The sequence below is a fragment of the Cylas formicarius genome, unplaced genomic scaffold, assembly GCF_029955315.1.
Source record: "Cylas formicarius isolate icCylForm1 unplaced genomic scaffold, icCylForm1.1 PGA_scaffold_12__32_contigs__length_19106922, whole genome shotgun sequence".
Classification (NCBI taxonomy): Eukaryota; Metazoa; Arthropoda; class Insecta; order Coleoptera; family Brentidae; genus Cylas; species Cylas formicarius.
In genome coordinates this window covers 12,081,719-12,098,225 of record NW_026844225.1, presented here as the reverse complement: position 1 = coordinate 12,098,225, position 16,507 = coordinate 12,081,719, and the positions used below count along the sequence as shown (strand labels likewise).

The window sequence follows — 16,507 nt, the reverse complement described above, 5'->3', positions numbered from 1 at the left end:
GGGTTTTTGATGTCTTAAACTAGCTAACGTTTCACCAATCATCCTTTGGGCTTCTTCAGACCTTGACTGAAACTCTCTGAAGCTCTGAAGAAGCCAATAGCGAAACGTTAGCTAGTTCGAGTCAACAAAAACCGACGCAGGAGGAATCCAGAAGTTTTATAAAAACTTAAGTATTTGTTTGCAAGCTTAGATTTAAAGGGCATTTAAACAGCATATTTCAAATGTTATACAATAATAGACAAATTTTAGGTCGAGTCCCTTGTCGTTTTTTTTAATTACTGTAATTTTGTATACGGTTTTTGTTTAAATAATGAAAGTTGGGTGGCTTAGGATGGAGTCTCGCAGAAGACTACATTCTGCACTTTCTTAATAAAGGCTATAAACTATGCGCGAAATTCATAATAGGAATGTTAGGGCTAGGGCATTTTTAACAATGCCTCATCATCGGAGTGCCATATTTCGTGTAACGCCCTTAAATATTATTATTCAATACCTAATAACCCGGTAAATTTAAATTCTAGTAAAATTAAATAAAAGAAAGAATTATTGCATCTACAGAATCTTCTATAGAGATTTTTTCTGTTTTTTTTTCAGTTTTTCTCATAAACCATGTTTTAAAAATTCGTGGTTAGGATTGGGCGTCATTATCAATTGGTTTTTTAAATTTGGTTTTGTACTATTGTGCTACGCACTGGTTCAGTAGAGCTAGCAGACGGTACAACTAATTAGTTTATGTATTGTGTGTTTGTTATACTACTATCTGAAATAAGGGACGTTTATTATTATTATTATTATATTTTAATTCTTTAGATTTTAAATTGCCACAGAGCACCCTTCTTATAAAATGTACTGCCCGCAACTAGGTGCAGTACAATTAATAAAACAGGAACTTTAAAAACAAATTCGCAAAAATCAATTACATCCTGAGACAAATCGTACGTATGTATATTCTTCTACTTTCTCTTTAGCGATCGTGAGTAACTGTGTATATAAACGCCTATAACAGCCAAAAAACGTTAATAATTCAAATTAATTCAATTTAATTTAATATTTAAACATACGTAGAGCTTATTCCTAACGAGTTTAGTAACGATACTCAGCTATAAGTGAAATTTAAAAGTAATACTAAATAGAGAGGGAGTACAGTAAAATTTATATTAAATTCCGATCGACGTATATACCGGATGAGTCGAATGACCTGACCGACATTCAGTCAGACCCCCCTTTCTCTTACGCTGAAGACAGTGACTTTGTTAACCAAGGCAGACATCAGGAACTGCTCAAACCAGATTCATACCGATATTCATCAAGTGCACATTGCCGATCATATGATTTGGATTAATTTGTTTAATCGTTGTTTTTAATCGGTAAGTGTTCAAGTGGTTGCGTGGGTTTGTTTATGTTTTCTTTCAATTTATTTTAGTAAATAAGTGCGATTAATCAATTAAACGAGAGTGATAATCTGCAAAGGAAAGTGAAGTGACTTTTAAACCAATTGATTCTTTAATTCAACGACTTATATCCACGATTTATAGCGAATTTCATTGCCCTATTTAAGTCGACAATCGGCCAATATGAAAATTCCTTATGGCCAATAAAAAGGATGTATATCTGCTGCTTTTAAAAAAGGGGTTAGTATATAGATGTGTTAAAAAGTCGGAACAATTTTTAGTGCGATTCAGGTTAGGATTATTTAACGTTGAAACGCTATTAGAGTGGCTTCCGATCATAAAGATAAGGCTTTCCGCATGCATGTGCGTCGTCCTCGGATATAAATGGATAAATTTCGGGGACCTTTATATCCATTATTTTCATATATCTAAGCTTTTTTAATTGAACACATCGTTTAATGCCCGAAAATATATCACGCAGCTTCGCAATAATGGCAAGACTTTTTAAGAGTTTATGATTTCGCACGTTCGAGATAAATTTTGGCGGCACATTATATTATATATTATTAGCGCAATATTTCTCTTAAAAAATATATAAAAATTGATGCCAAGCAATTACATCCAAAATATTTTTCATTATTATTTAATTTTTTAGTTCAAGGTCGTTCAAAAATGTCTAGTAGCTACGTTTAAAGTTCCGCATGGACGTAACATCGGTTCCAAACATTAATTTCGTATTTATCCGCAAGCACATCGAACCATAACTTTCAAAGCGATTAAAATATGTATCCAACGGTTGTGATTAATAAGATATATTGTGATCCGTGTCGTCTGTTGACCGTAAAACATTGGATATTAAAATTACCGTTCCACTTCGAAATTAGGATCGGAGAAATTTACATCGTATAACCAAAACTGAATTTAACTGAACCGTGTTCGACTAGATAAAGGGTTGCTTGCCGAATTCACTAATTTCATTTACTTGAATAATTAATCGTCTGGTTTACACAACATATTCAGAGAGACGCCATCGTGAAACTGTGGAACGATATTCAAAAATGTTAAACATCGTACTCGTACCTATACATTACTTTTAATTGGCAATCTGTATCGTCAAATTCCGAATTTGTTACCAAAAGTTCTAACAAGGACAGTTTTAAACTTTTCTGTTATGGGAAAATTTAAAATCCCCATTAATACTCTGTTCTGTCTTGAGCTGTGTGACAAATTTCAATATAGGTTTTTCGCATAATCAAATGCCAATTTGTTGTAATAGTTGTAACATATTTTAGTACATCAAAATCGGTTTTAAAGTTCTGATAACGACGCTTATTTGTAAATAGGGGAACGCCAACAAAAGAATTCGCAAAACCAAAATAGATTTCATGGAACAGATTGCGCCACATGGGAAGTGCGAAGTTTGCGTGATTTCTTGTGATTTATGATGACAGATAATCCCAGCCCGCCTAACTGGTATGCCATTATATTTACGCATCCAATGCGAGATTCAAATTCTTGCAGCTATCCAGGGGGCAAAACGTGCAATATTCGGGTACAGATTGGCTTATAGGAGCTCGTCATAATGCGAAAATGTCTAAAACTTTGTGAGCATTAATTTTTATGCAATGGCAATACTGGCTATATTAATCGCATAGAAACTACTGATCAGATAAAAAAAATATGGTGTTTGAAAGACAATTTAATATGCTTTAATGCGAGTTTAAATTGATTAAAATTTATTTCTGCTTTTTAGATTTAGCATAGTAAAATACCGGCACCAGTCAAATTAACTTTTTTTATTACTTAAAACAAATAGGGTTATTGACAACTATCAACTCAGAACTTATTTTTTAATAATGAATATGACCCCCTCTTGCCTTAATAACTTATCTTACTCGATTAGGCATGAATCTAATATTGTTTCTTGTGAAATGTTAAGCCACTTTTTCTCTATTGCAACAATAAGTTTTGCTATCGAGCTTGGGGTACGAAGTCTAGCCCGAATCCTCCGTTTTAGCTCATCCCGTAAATGTTCGATCGGATTGAGGTCGGGACTGCATGCTGGCCATTCCATAACTCGAAAACCTACTTCTGTAATATAATCTTGCGCGATTCTTGCGGTGTGCGGCCTAGCATTGTCATGCATAAAAATCAATTCTACTCCAATGTATGGTACCACGTGATAAAATATCCTCGATGTACATAGCACTTGTTAAACCTCCTGAACCTTGACCACGGCCGACCTTACGAACGAAGACAGGGTCGGTTCGTGCGTCCATAGAAATTGCACCCCATATCATTCAGGAACCACCTCCATGAGGGCTCAGCTCTTCATTGCAGCATTCCTGCAAATTGTTCTCCTGCTCTTCGGTACACTTTTTTTCGCCGGTCACTACCAAAAAGCTGGTTTCATCTGAGAACAAAACAGACCCCCATTCGTTCAATGTCTGATTAAGATTATCACGTGCAAAGCGTAGGCGTGCTTGTCGATGAGCTGGAGTAAATTTTGGACCAATTACAGTCGTTTTTGGGTAAGGTTATTTTCCTTCGGTCTTCTTCTCACCGTCTACTGACTAATAGCCACTCTTTGAACTTCATGGAGCTGTTGTTGCACTTGAACCACATTAAGGTGACGATTTTTAATGAACACAATAAAGCGGTCATTACGAGCCGTTGTAATTCGCCTTCTGCCTAATTCAGGGCTGGTAGCAAAGAATCTCGTCTCCTCATACTATTGGCATACTCTTCGAAAAGCTGCGCGTGTCATATCCAGTTTTCGAGCAAAAGCTCGTTGGCGAGTTTTTGCGTCAAGCTAACACAATTAAACGCTATTCAAATGGTTAAAAACGAACTATGGGAAAATTCCTGTTGCAAAGGCGATTAATTTAAGTCTATAACACTATAACTACTGCATGAACACATTTCATTTGTTTAACCGTAGCTACGTATATAAAAGATTAGCACTTTTGACAAATTTTAACCCAAATTAAAGCATATTAAATTGTCTTCCAAATAGTATGTTTATTTTTTGGCTCAGATGAATAGTTTTTAGAAAAAAATATATTAAAGTCAAAAATTTACAGTGGGTCGATTTCTATGCACGCAAAATTATTTGTGCCGAAAAAAGGCCGCACAAAAAACAAAAAACTTACGAGAAAACAAAAAACGGTCAGTAAAAGTAAAATTTGAGCTGTTGGTCCGTTTGATTTAATTGCAGTAGCACTAGTTTTGTTTAACGAAGAATATAAGATATACAAAACATCTGGATTCCACCTGCGTCTGTTTTTGCTGAGTCGAACTTGGTGACGTTTCGCCAATTATCCTGTTGACTTCTTCAGAGTTTGACTGAAACTGGCTCGTATTTTACTCTGTACCTGCTCATATATTGTTTGAGAGGGAGCGGAGCTAAATGAGCTGCATAAACACCGTCTCGGATAACTGATTCCCATATTGGTGACAGGCAAGAGACCTAAGTCGAGGTTAAGATTGTTAGGGTGTTCATAGATTTCTATAGACTCTTTCGTTTTTAGATCACATGCAAGAATCTTAGTTTTAGCGAATAAAATTTTATGTCCGGTTTCATGAGTGTGTTCGGCAACAGCTGATGAGTTTATTTGTCTTAGTCGTAAGGCTCTTTCTTGTTCTTTGAGTCTAGTTGATATTTTTCGCCCGGTGTCTCTAATCTATTCTTTGCCGCATATGCATGGAATGCTGTAAACTCCTGGCATCTCAAATCGAATTTTGTCTTTGAAGTACCGAAGATGTTGAGAGATTTTTGGACAAGTGGTAAATCTGGCTTTGACGTTATACATTTGATATGTGGTCAGTGATGTTTTGAATGTCAGGAAGGACCACAGTGGCAAGTGTAGGATTGCTTTCGGCCTCATTGCTATTGGAAGGTTGTAGTTAAGTGTATTTTTTGATGGAACGCTTTATATATTTAATGTGGAAGTTATTAGAGAGAAGTGCAGAGGTAAGGTGTTTTAATTCTGGGTTAAGTGAGTCGGGCTGATATAGTTATACGGCTCTGTAAACAAGAGAGTTGATGGCCGATGATTTTTGGGCCGGATGGTGATGTGATCATGCATTAAGGTATCGGTCTGTGTGCGTAGGTTTTCTGTAAACATTATGACCGAACGTTAGGTCTGATTTTCTATTGATAAGAATATCTAAGAATGGAAGGTTATTATTAGTTTCCAACTCAATAGTAAAACGTATCCTAGGGTGTATAGGTTTAAACGTCTAAGAAAATCTACTAGAGTTTCTTGACCATGAGGCCAAATAACAAAAATATCATCAAGGTGTCGAGAGCTTTCTTCTTAAAAGATTCCATAAATATATTCGCGATGACTGGTGATAGTGGAGAACCTATAGTTGTTCCCGACGTTTATTCAAAAATTTGACCGTTATAAGAAAAATATGTTCCCGACAAGCATTCTTCAATTAAGGTGACAAGGTTTGATTCCAGATTCTCGGACTTTAATTTATCTGAAATAATGTCGAGAGTCTCAGGAATAGGAACTTTGGTAAAGAGGGATTCCACGTCGAAACTAACTAGAATATCTTGTGTATCTAATGTTATGCTTTTCAATTGTTCAATTAAGTGATAGGAATTAAGTACGAAACTGTCAGTTTTTCCTGTAAGGGGTTTTAGTAAGGAAGCTAGATATTTTGCTATGTTGGAGAACCAATGGTGCTGACAATAGGTCGAAGGGATAATCCTGGTTTGTGAATCTTTGGGAGTCTGTAGAGACGAGGAATTTTTGGGTCATGAGGGGTAACAGGTTTTTTTCACGGAGTCTGATAGAGAAGAAGCCTTAATAACAGATTTAAAGTTGCGATCCATAGATGACGTAGGATCTTTTTTAAGTTAACGATATGATCCGTCTGTAAGAATATATTGGATGTTTTCATTTGTGTCCATGACTACCGTAGCATTTCCTTTATCTGCTTTTAGAATTACGATGTCTGGATTGGATTTTAGAGATTTTAGGGCTATGCGTTCAAGCTTTGCAACATTGGATTGAGGAGGTTTTGATTTTTTAAGGATTTTTGCTGTTTCAAATCGAATTTCATTAGCTGTTTGAGATGGCAGTTTGTTTAGGATAGACTCGACATTTGAAATGATTTCCTCTTTTGGGATAATACGTGGGGCAAGGACGAAGTTGGAACCTTTTGAAAGAACTTCAGCAAGTTCGACTCAGCAAAGAGGAGGAATCCAGAAGTTTTGTAAAAAGTATTACAGCAGCCTGTGAAAGTTTCTTTGAAAAGATATATGATATGTTTTGTGTGGTCCCTAAATAAATACATAAACCACAACCCAAGTCGTATATGGAGTAAAATGTGGCTCATTTCATTTGAGGGCTTTAGCACTAATTTTTATGCAATGGCAGTGCTGGCAATAATCAGTTCATTGTATATATCAACATTAATATTGAGAAATATTCAATAAGTGATTTTACAAAATTTAACATTTTTTGAACAACATAAACTTTAACAATTGATTTAGTTTTAAACAAAACAATTGTAATGAACAATACAAATAGAGCCACAAGTTGTAGAATTATTTATAAAAAAATCATTTATTGGTGCGGTAAAAGGGCCACATAATTAACAAAACACTTAAGAGAAAACAAAAAACGACCAGTAAAAGTAAAATTATAGCTCTTGATCCGGTTGATTTAATCGCAGTAGCACTACTTTGGTTTAGAGAAAAATATGAGATGTTTTGTGTCGTCCGTAAGTAAATACATATACCACAACACACGTCGTATATGGAGTAAAATGTGGTCCATTTCATTTGAGTGCTTTAGGACTACTTTAAAGAAAACGGATCTAAAATTGTAGTGTCTAAACCACGCATCTACTCATTATTTCCGATACGATCGAGGGTATACATTGTATGCCCTCGGCAGTAACATGCCTTTTTCATTTACAGATCGTATTAGAAGCGTCGTTAGATATCAGGTCCGAGAGAATCGTTTCCGTCCAGTCCTAGTAGATTCAGCAGTAGCCTGAGGCATCGCTTGCCAAACATGAAACTGTCTTTTATCTTCGAGCTTCTGCTTGTTTTTGTTTTAATAGCTTTTGCAGCCTCCGCTGTTATAGGTAAGATAAAATTTTATCACCAATTCCGCCAAATGATTATAACGTATATATGGCTTTGTGAAAACAATTTCTCCCCCGTTCAAACGTAAAGATAAAAAGATATTGTCAGCTGTCCGAACCGTCGTCTCTCGGATTTTGCGTTTCGCCCTTTTTCACCTTTAACATCGACACGGTTTACGCTTTGACACGTGGATATTGCTGGCGCGAAAGTCAAAACTGAAATTTTCATTAAAGTTTGTATCTTGCATGGGAAAAAAGTTAAATTGAATTCTCAATCACATGCAGAATCTTGCGGAAATAGAAGACTTCTTAATGCATTTTCTTTTTCCGATACGACTTGAAATCGCACCGAATGCGAATGGATGTAATTCGGTTTATTTCTTTCAGTGTCGTATTTTACACATCGGAATACTTCCAAATAAGTACTATGAGACAATCGTTTTTCCGAACTTTGCGTTACATCTTACGGTGCGTTAATAAGACGAATCAGGGCGTCTTAAAACACGTCCCGATATTTTATAGGATAAATAAAATATCCCGTTCGTTATGTTGGAAATTTATATCACAAACACAAACTTTAAGTTCAAAATAATTTATAATATGTTTGCTTCATAGTTGTTTCTGACGCAAGTCTTGATATTTTTAACATGTTTTACATTCATGGTGGAAGGAACATTCTTTATTCACTTAACACGTTAAAAATTTGATGAACACCCCCTAAAACCGAAAATCATTTTTGTGATAAAACATTCATTAAGACTTTTTAACAATATTTCTTTACATTTTCAGATGTCAGTTTGACATATTTCAATGACATTTTGGCATGACAGAAGGGTCGCGTCATAGGCCTGGCGAAAAAATTTTGACTCATTGACTCGTCAAGGGACATATTTTTTTCCGGGATAATAAATTTCATTCATTTTACTATTTATATAATCTTGAATGAATCTTATTTTATGCAATCGATCTCCGAACCTAGGTTCTCCTCTCTTTGGGTTCTTGAAAATGCAAGCAACGCATTATGAGTAGAAATCGGTTTCTGCTCATATTTTGGGATAAAAAAGCTCAAATGGCAAAGTTCGTCTGTCTTCCAATAAAAGTTCTCTTTATTTGAACCGTAAAGTCAAAAACACTTTGATTTGGGAAAGTGTAAGTGGTTTCCAAGCCGTAATTCGAGATTGCTCAGTGGTTTTCTCGCTAAGAACAACTTCTTCTGCATATTGATTCATCTCTTCAACAATATGTATTAATAACTCATCTGTGATTAATAATTTAAAAAATCCATGAGGTGTGTGGTCTGATACATCTACTCGTAATCGAGAATCACCTGAGAATGGAATTTTTTTCAACTTTATCCATCCAATATTCGACAAGTTATTACTATTTGGCAACGGACCAGCAGAAGGCGGCTGTTGAGGAATTTCCTAGTTCGACTCTGCACTTTCGTCACTTGATGAAGGCTCATACTCACTTCCACTATTGATTAACGATTCCTCAACACTTTCTGAAACGTCAGCCAATGTTAGCAATTCATCATCCGTCAAAGGTCTCTTTCTATGCAAGTCAATACGTCTTTTTTTGCGCCCGAAGGGCTTGGGATCTCACTATCAGTGACACTACTTCTTCGAAGAAATTCCCAAAACCGTTAATGCAACATATTTAATTTTAATAAAATGTTTTTCATTTAAAAGTTTAAAAGTTTAAAAGATTTTGGCAATCCGTTATAAAGCTTTAGATAAGGAGAGTTTTGTTTTGATTTCTGCAACCTGTATCTCGGAAGCACGAGATTATTTGCACTCCGGGTGTCATATCTATGAGAATCAGAACCCCTCGGCAAACTACCGGTTTTGGAGTGTATCTCAAGAACACTTTGAAATATAAATATACATGGAACCGTCATTATTTTATGTTTAATAAACAATGGCTTACAGTGTTCGTTAAAATTTGAATTTGTAATTATCCGTAGTGCCTTTTTATGCATCCTAAATATTTTAATGGCATAAGAGGAGTTACCCCACAGTATGGTGGCCTAGTTTATACGCGTGTGAAATAAACCACAGTAAGTTGACTTCAATACATCAAAATTCACCATTCTGCGAAGTTGACACAAAAGAAAATGAATATTTGAAAGATTTTTACTTAGCTCGCCAATGTGTTCTGACCAATTCAGAGTGTCATCCAAGGTAACGCCCAGAATCTTGCATCCCCTGCCACATATCAACCTACTGCTACTAGACACTAATAAATTCTTCGTTTTAGCTTCATTAAGTTGTAGATTATTTGCCGAAAACCATGCTTTGGCCTTAGATAAAGTATATGTTTCAATATTACTCAGGGTAGTGATGTTCGTGTTTGAATTAATAAACGTTGTGTCCTCAGCAAACAGCACAATATATATTTACATGTATGGAGATTTTGTAGATAAATTATTGGACTTCTCAACGGTATTGTCAAATATGTAAGGTTCCATTTACAAAAAGTTTCTTATTGTTACTAATTTATTTTAATAAGTGTAAATTTTTGTGATTGCCTGTAAGATTTACCATCAAAGTCACGTATTAACAAATGTTAACCCCTGTAAAATTTGGAATAGCTAGCTCACTTTACTCAAAAAGATGTCAAGCTTTAATAAGGCAAGAAAAATAAAATCATTTTTTTCGGAAGAAAGGGAAATATTAACAGAAGTTACCGAGAAATTTGAACTATGAACATGGTAATCAATTTGAATTTACAATACTGATTCGTGCTGAATTGGCAACGCTGCGGTTATGTAAATATTTCAAAAAGTTAGATAATGGCGCACTATGGTCATATATCAGATTTAAAAAAAAATATCTAATTAGTTCTCCAGAACTTCAAATTGACACTCACCAGGAAGTGCGTTGGACTGAGAAACCAAAACAATTTCCCTTGTAGCTGTCTAATTAATCTAAAATTAAGGTGAATATAAGAATACGTTATTAACGAAATTAATAAAAAATAGTGACCTACTGACCACAGATAACTCAAAATTTATCTGCTTATTGCCTTAATAAATTAAATAATTTTGCAGCGCTCTGTGAAATGTAGGCTCGACTTTCCCCCTTTTTTGAGATTGTATTTCATAGCAGCTTATAAGAACAGGCACGTACGTTGCTTCGCAAATTTATTTTGGTTTATGAACCGTGCTCGTGAGAAGACAAAAGAAATTTATTAGGCTCTGGCGAGAAATGCGTAGATCATGAATCAGTCGCTTCGATTTTATAGAAAATTTACTTATTCTAAACTAACCAACATCTCGATAATTCAGTTTATATTTCCTATTCAATTATACTTTAGTCTTAGGAAAGTTATATTATAGCAATTGCATTTGTCCGTGACAAACTCATTTAACTAAGCGCTTTACAAATTTAATGAGTTTTGTAATGAGAGATCTCTCGATGAGATTAAGTATCGTTATTATTTATTTATCATATCGTGAATTGGTCAAATATTTCCTCTACCATCAAATCAAAATCAATTATCTTTAAATTGCTTTGCGTTAATCTTAGACGCTTATCGTGTGGCACTAATTCATGTTCTGCATTTTGTTAAAATCGATATTTTCCGATAACTTTTCGCGAGCGCGATAAACCTAATCAAACCCATATATGTTCCAACTCTAGCCGCGTGACTTATAGTTGAAGAAAACCTTTCAAAGGCAGTTAACAACTAAAGAATAAAAGTCACCCACCGTAAAGTTATGAAAGTAACGAAGTTTGCGATTTTAGAAGTATATGTGCCGTATTTCTTAACCTCCTATAAAGTTTTTATGTCAACTTCGCTTTGATCAAATGGTTTTTAACACTTTCTCGTTTTTACAATGTTCGACAAGGGGAAAGGATAACTTACAGCAATTTTCTTCTTTTAACACTAAGCATCCTTGAATTATTTTTTTAGTTTTGATTACTGAGCGTGAAATATGTATCCAACATATTCCACAAGAGCAACAGATCCCAACTGATTACTCTTCTTTTAGGCTGTTTATTTACTACTTTGTCTTTTTTATCTATCGAAGTCAGTTCGCGTTATCCGGTTTCATATATCCCTTGGCCAGGACCATCTGTTTATCTTCTTATACTAGGATTAACTCTAACTCTCGACTACGGGTTGAATTAAATGATACTTACATTCTATAATTATGTGCCGCATTTCTTTCCGTCCTATAAAGTTTCTATGTCAACTTCGCTTTGATTAAATAGTTTTTAATACTTTTTTGTTCTTACAATGTGAGCGAAAAGGATAACTAACAACAATTTAAGGTGACTTCCGAGTATCTATCTCCTTCTTTTAACACTAAGCATCCTTAAATCATTATTTTAGTTTTGATTGCTGAGGATGAAAAATATATACACCTTCCACAAATGCAACAGATGTCAACTGTTTATTATATTATTATTATTATTATTATTATTATTATTATATTATTATTACTACTTTGTCTTTTTCTATCTATCGAAGGCATTTCGCCTTATCCGTTTTCATGTATCCCTTCGCCAGACATCTGTTTATCTTCTTATACTAGGTTTAACTATATACTAACCGCTTTGATCAAATGGTATTTAGCACTTTTTCACTCTTACAATGTTCGACGAGAGAAAAGAATATTATAACAATTTAAGGTGACTCTATCACCCTCTTCTTTTAACACTAATCATCCTTTGAATTATATTTATACTTTTGATTAGTAGGGATGAAAAATATATACAACGCCTTTCACAAGTGCAACATATCTCAACTGATTACTCTTTTAGGCTGTTTATCTTCTGCTGACTTTTTCTCAGAAGTCAGTTCGCCTTGTTCGTGTTCATGTAACCCTGTAACGTAACCTAAATTTATCTATCGACTACAGGTTGGATTAAATGATACCTACAATTTATAATTATATGGCCAGGTTTATTGTGTTATCCTGCTGTTAATATGTTTTTTTCCTACTCCTTTGTTATTTCTCGGGATTTATTCATTGGTTACTCTATCGGTCTTTCCTTCAGTAATTTTATTTTATGAAATGGTTCTACCAAGTTATTGTTATGTACTATCAAAGAGGCATTCTCACATTAAATATAGCCTGTTCTATTAATAATTATTAATTTGGTTGTATCCAGGTTAATCTATCAATATATCTTATGCTCCTAGTATACTATACTAAAGTGCTTCTTTAAATACATCTTCAGAAGACAAGTAGATTTTTTAAGGACCACTTAACACCACATGTTTTTCCTCCGTCACGCAATTTTGGTGTTACGGTTTTTGGAGAAAAGTTTTAGCGCAAACTGTATCTTTGTTTAAAGTAGAAATACACAAAACACACTTCTCTAATAAATATTGAATGAATGCAACTATCAAAAACCCTAAAAATCTTCTCCGCCTTATTTCAGAACTATAAAACTTCCATCGCACATTTAAACATATTTCTAGCGGCAAAACACAGAATCCAAATTAAAAGGAATACTCACTCGGTCAAACTTTGTACTTTCAAAGCAACATTTTCGCCTGAAGTTACGCGGATATAAAGTGTTCTAAATATTAGGGCAACCGTTACGGCTCTCTTTTGTATTTAATCTTATTAACGTTTTTAAAACACGCATATTTACCCCATAAGTACTTCGTTTACATTAATATTACAAAATTGGTATCATGGATACATTACTAGAGTGATACATGCTAATTTTAACCCCCATTCTTTACAAAAAAAAAACTATTAATAAAAACCTTTACTTTTATCATTTTTGTTTGGCTGATTAAATTGCAGCACTTTAGAAAATTACATCTTAACACCCAGTTTTCATTTGTTAACTTAACTACTAGGTAAGTCAAACAACGTTATGGGGCTGAAATCTGGCGGTTTTAATACAAATATTAAGAGTTACTTAACTTGACGGTGCCGTGACGATAGATGAGTAAAGTTATTTTTATTCCAGATAAAAGCTATCAGCACAAGAACATCAGGAAAGGTGCAATTGCTAAAAAAACCGGCAAAGTTGGCAATAAAAGGCAACAGGAATCGGCGAATAAATATTGCAGTTGCTCCTCGAAACTTTGTAATTGCTGCAGAGAGTTTAACTTGCCAGTATTGTCATTGCAAGGACCGGGATGTGCGACGTTGCAATATCTTAATGGTGATCGTCTCGCCATATCAATGAGCTTCGGCGAAAGAGTTTTAACCAATACCACAGTCAACAGTAAGTGTCACTCACCACCATCTAAAGGATACAACAAAATTAACCCTCCGCTTGACGTCGAAAACTTGTATTTCTGGCTTTTCGATGATTGGAAATTACAATCAACTTCTTTTTAATGTTGCGCCATTTAATAATAGCTTTAATTTGTTCGTTCAATGCGAGTCGGGAATAATTAAACGTTGATTGAAACTTTCATTTTGTAACTTGTCCCGTATTTTCGACAATTTAAAATTGAATACGACCCAAACCGAAATTGGAGTTGTTTTAATAACTTTGCGGTTTTGTACCAAAAGGAACGCATTAACAACGAACGTAATATTGCGTATTTGTTTGTTAATTTGTCAATAATAACGATTCATGACAAGAGTTCCCTGCCAAGTGGCTAGAAATTACCGACATATTACTCATTTTATTTGATCTGTAGTATTTTTTCACAGGTTTTGACAGTCCAACTTTTGTGTTACATACCAATTGAGACAAAAATTATATTTTCCAATATATCTAGTTTTGGTTAGTTTGATAGAAACATTTAAATTTCAAATAAATTCAGATATTCGATACTTGTGTTTATGTATTGATGTATTTATACTAAATATTTGTATCCAATTTTCGTTTACTTGAAATTATTTTGCAGTAGTTTATCATTTGGTCAATATCCAATGCTTTTTGGCGATCAAGAAACATAATTATTATACCAGAAGTCTCACAGTTGAAAGGACATTGAAGGTTTTGGAAAAATAAGACGTAGTAACATACTAAAAATTTGGTTTTTTGAATTGAATTTTGAAATCTCCTTTTGATCTAAAATATAACAGGGTAATTTAAAAAAAATGCAAATTTGCTAAAGACTTAAACTCACGATTGTGGAAAGAGGATACTGGCAAATTGTATTCCAAATTTCATCTTTTTAAATGTTCAAATAGCCCAGCAAGATTTTACAAAAATAAAAGGTGCTGTTTCCTCACCGGTGAGACTCCCTGTATATCAATTTAAGTCAAGTTTACTTGTATCGTAATAGGTTTAGGTTTAGGTTTATTTATTTAACCGCAGTATACAAAATGTATGCGTAGCAAGGAAAAACAAAATAAACAAATACTTATAAGGATAATAAAATAATATATGAATAAAATTATAAAACATTTTGAATGTATTCTGAACAAAACTTATTAAACAATTATGCGCTCTTGAATAGGGGAGCAATTTCTTCAATTTTCTGTTGACGGCGAACAATTTATAAGATGAACCAATAAATAAATAACCGAATAAACGTGGAATAGGGGAACGTTAAGAATCAAAATAATCAATAATTGTTTCCGTTTTAGGCAAAAGACCCGAACCGATATGCATGCCCTTGCCCGGGGGAGTATCCAAGTTCTGTGGCCGTGTCTATAATATCGGCCGTAAGGGAGAAAACTTTAATGCATGCCTCGGCTTAGAACTTCGGGCGTTGCAAGAAATTGAGGCCGCAGTCCGCGTGTCCTGCTTCAGATTCGGACCCGAAGGTTTAAAATTAGAACCCCCGCAGCCTCTTCCCGCGGTAGAAGATGAAGACGACGACGACGATGATGACGACGACGACGACGATTTCGATTTCGGCGATGACGATGACGACGACGACGACGACGACGACGATGACGAAGACGATTCCGAAAATGACGTGATTTCCGAAGATTATACCGGGTTTAGCGTATTAGACGACGATTTTATCGGAGGTTATTTCGACGAAGACGAATCTACAGGCAGCGTTCAAAAGAAAAGAAGAACGAAAACGACCACTACCCAAAAGACGCCGTATAGAAAAATTACCCGCAAACCTGCCGTAACGAAGCCATCGAAAAAGCAAACGGTTAAACCAAAACCGTCCAAAACTACGACTCACTATACGAAAGTGCAAAGTAAAGTCCCGGTAATACTATCGACGTCAACGCAAATTCCCATTGCGGGCGACGCAATTTTAAACGAACAAATCAACAATTTGCAATCATTTCAAGATGAATCGAGTAACGCTTTGGCCGTCGATAGAATGCCAATCGTCAAGGGAGAATCAGTCGGGCCCCAGAACGACGTTGTAAATCTCATTGAAATTTCCGCTAATCAAAGTGCGTCGAATCTTTCCGGTATGTCGATCAACGTCACGGAACATACAATGTCACAAAGTGAAACGGAAATGTCTGTCGAAACGACGACCGCAAAACTCAAACCTTCGCTTATTATTAAAAATGATGACAGCGAAGAAGAAGACGACCCGCTAGCGGAAGCGGTTGAAGACGTCTTAAACGAAGATGAAAGCGAGGAAAGTACGGAAAATAGCGCACAAAAAATGGATAAAATCAAAATGGAGAGTACGACGCCTAAAGATGACGACAGCGATGAAAAGGAAGGCAAAGATATATTTGACGACATAGCGGATGGCGTAGAAGAAACGATAGACGATGACGAAGACGACGACGAAGAGAGTGAAAAAAGCGAAAAAGTTAAAAATGAAGCAGACGAAGATGACGAGGACGACGACGATGATGAAAGCGAAGAAGACGACGACGACGATGACGACGGCATATTTAGGAGCTTGAAAATTAAAGCTCGATCTGAAGGTAGAAGGAGTCGAGACATGTGGCTAGATAGGTTGCACTGGTAGCGTTGAATATTTCGTCTGCTTCAAAAATATTTGGCTCTTAGGAGACTTATAAAATGTAATTTATTATTATTTATTTAATTTATTTTAGTTAAGTTAAATGTAAATAATCTTATTAAATAAATTTATTGAATGAATACGATCGTTTTTTTTTATTTGAGAACGTGCCCAAATTT

The 16,507-nt window shown here is 34.9% G+C and overlaps 1 protein-coding gene across 1 annotated transcript; it reads left to right on the top strand.

The window, feature by feature from the left end:
• Positions 1 to 1,296: 1,296 nt before the first annotated feature.
• Positions 1,297 to 16,363, top strand: LOC132695502 (coiled-coil domain-containing protein 1-like). The gene is made up of 4 exons (XM_060659787.1): positions 1,297 to 1,367; positions 7,330 to 7,499; positions 13,439 to 13,699; positions 15,022 to 16,363. Exons 2-4 carry the CDS (start codon positions 7,427 to 7,429, stop codon positions 16,332 to 16,334), a joined length of 1,647 nt encoding a protein of 548 aa, XP_060515770.1. The 5' UTR covers positions 1,297 to 1,367; positions 7,330 to 7,426; the 3' UTR covers positions 16,335 to 16,363.
• The last annotated feature ends 144 nt before the right edge of the window (positions 16,364 to 16,507 follow it).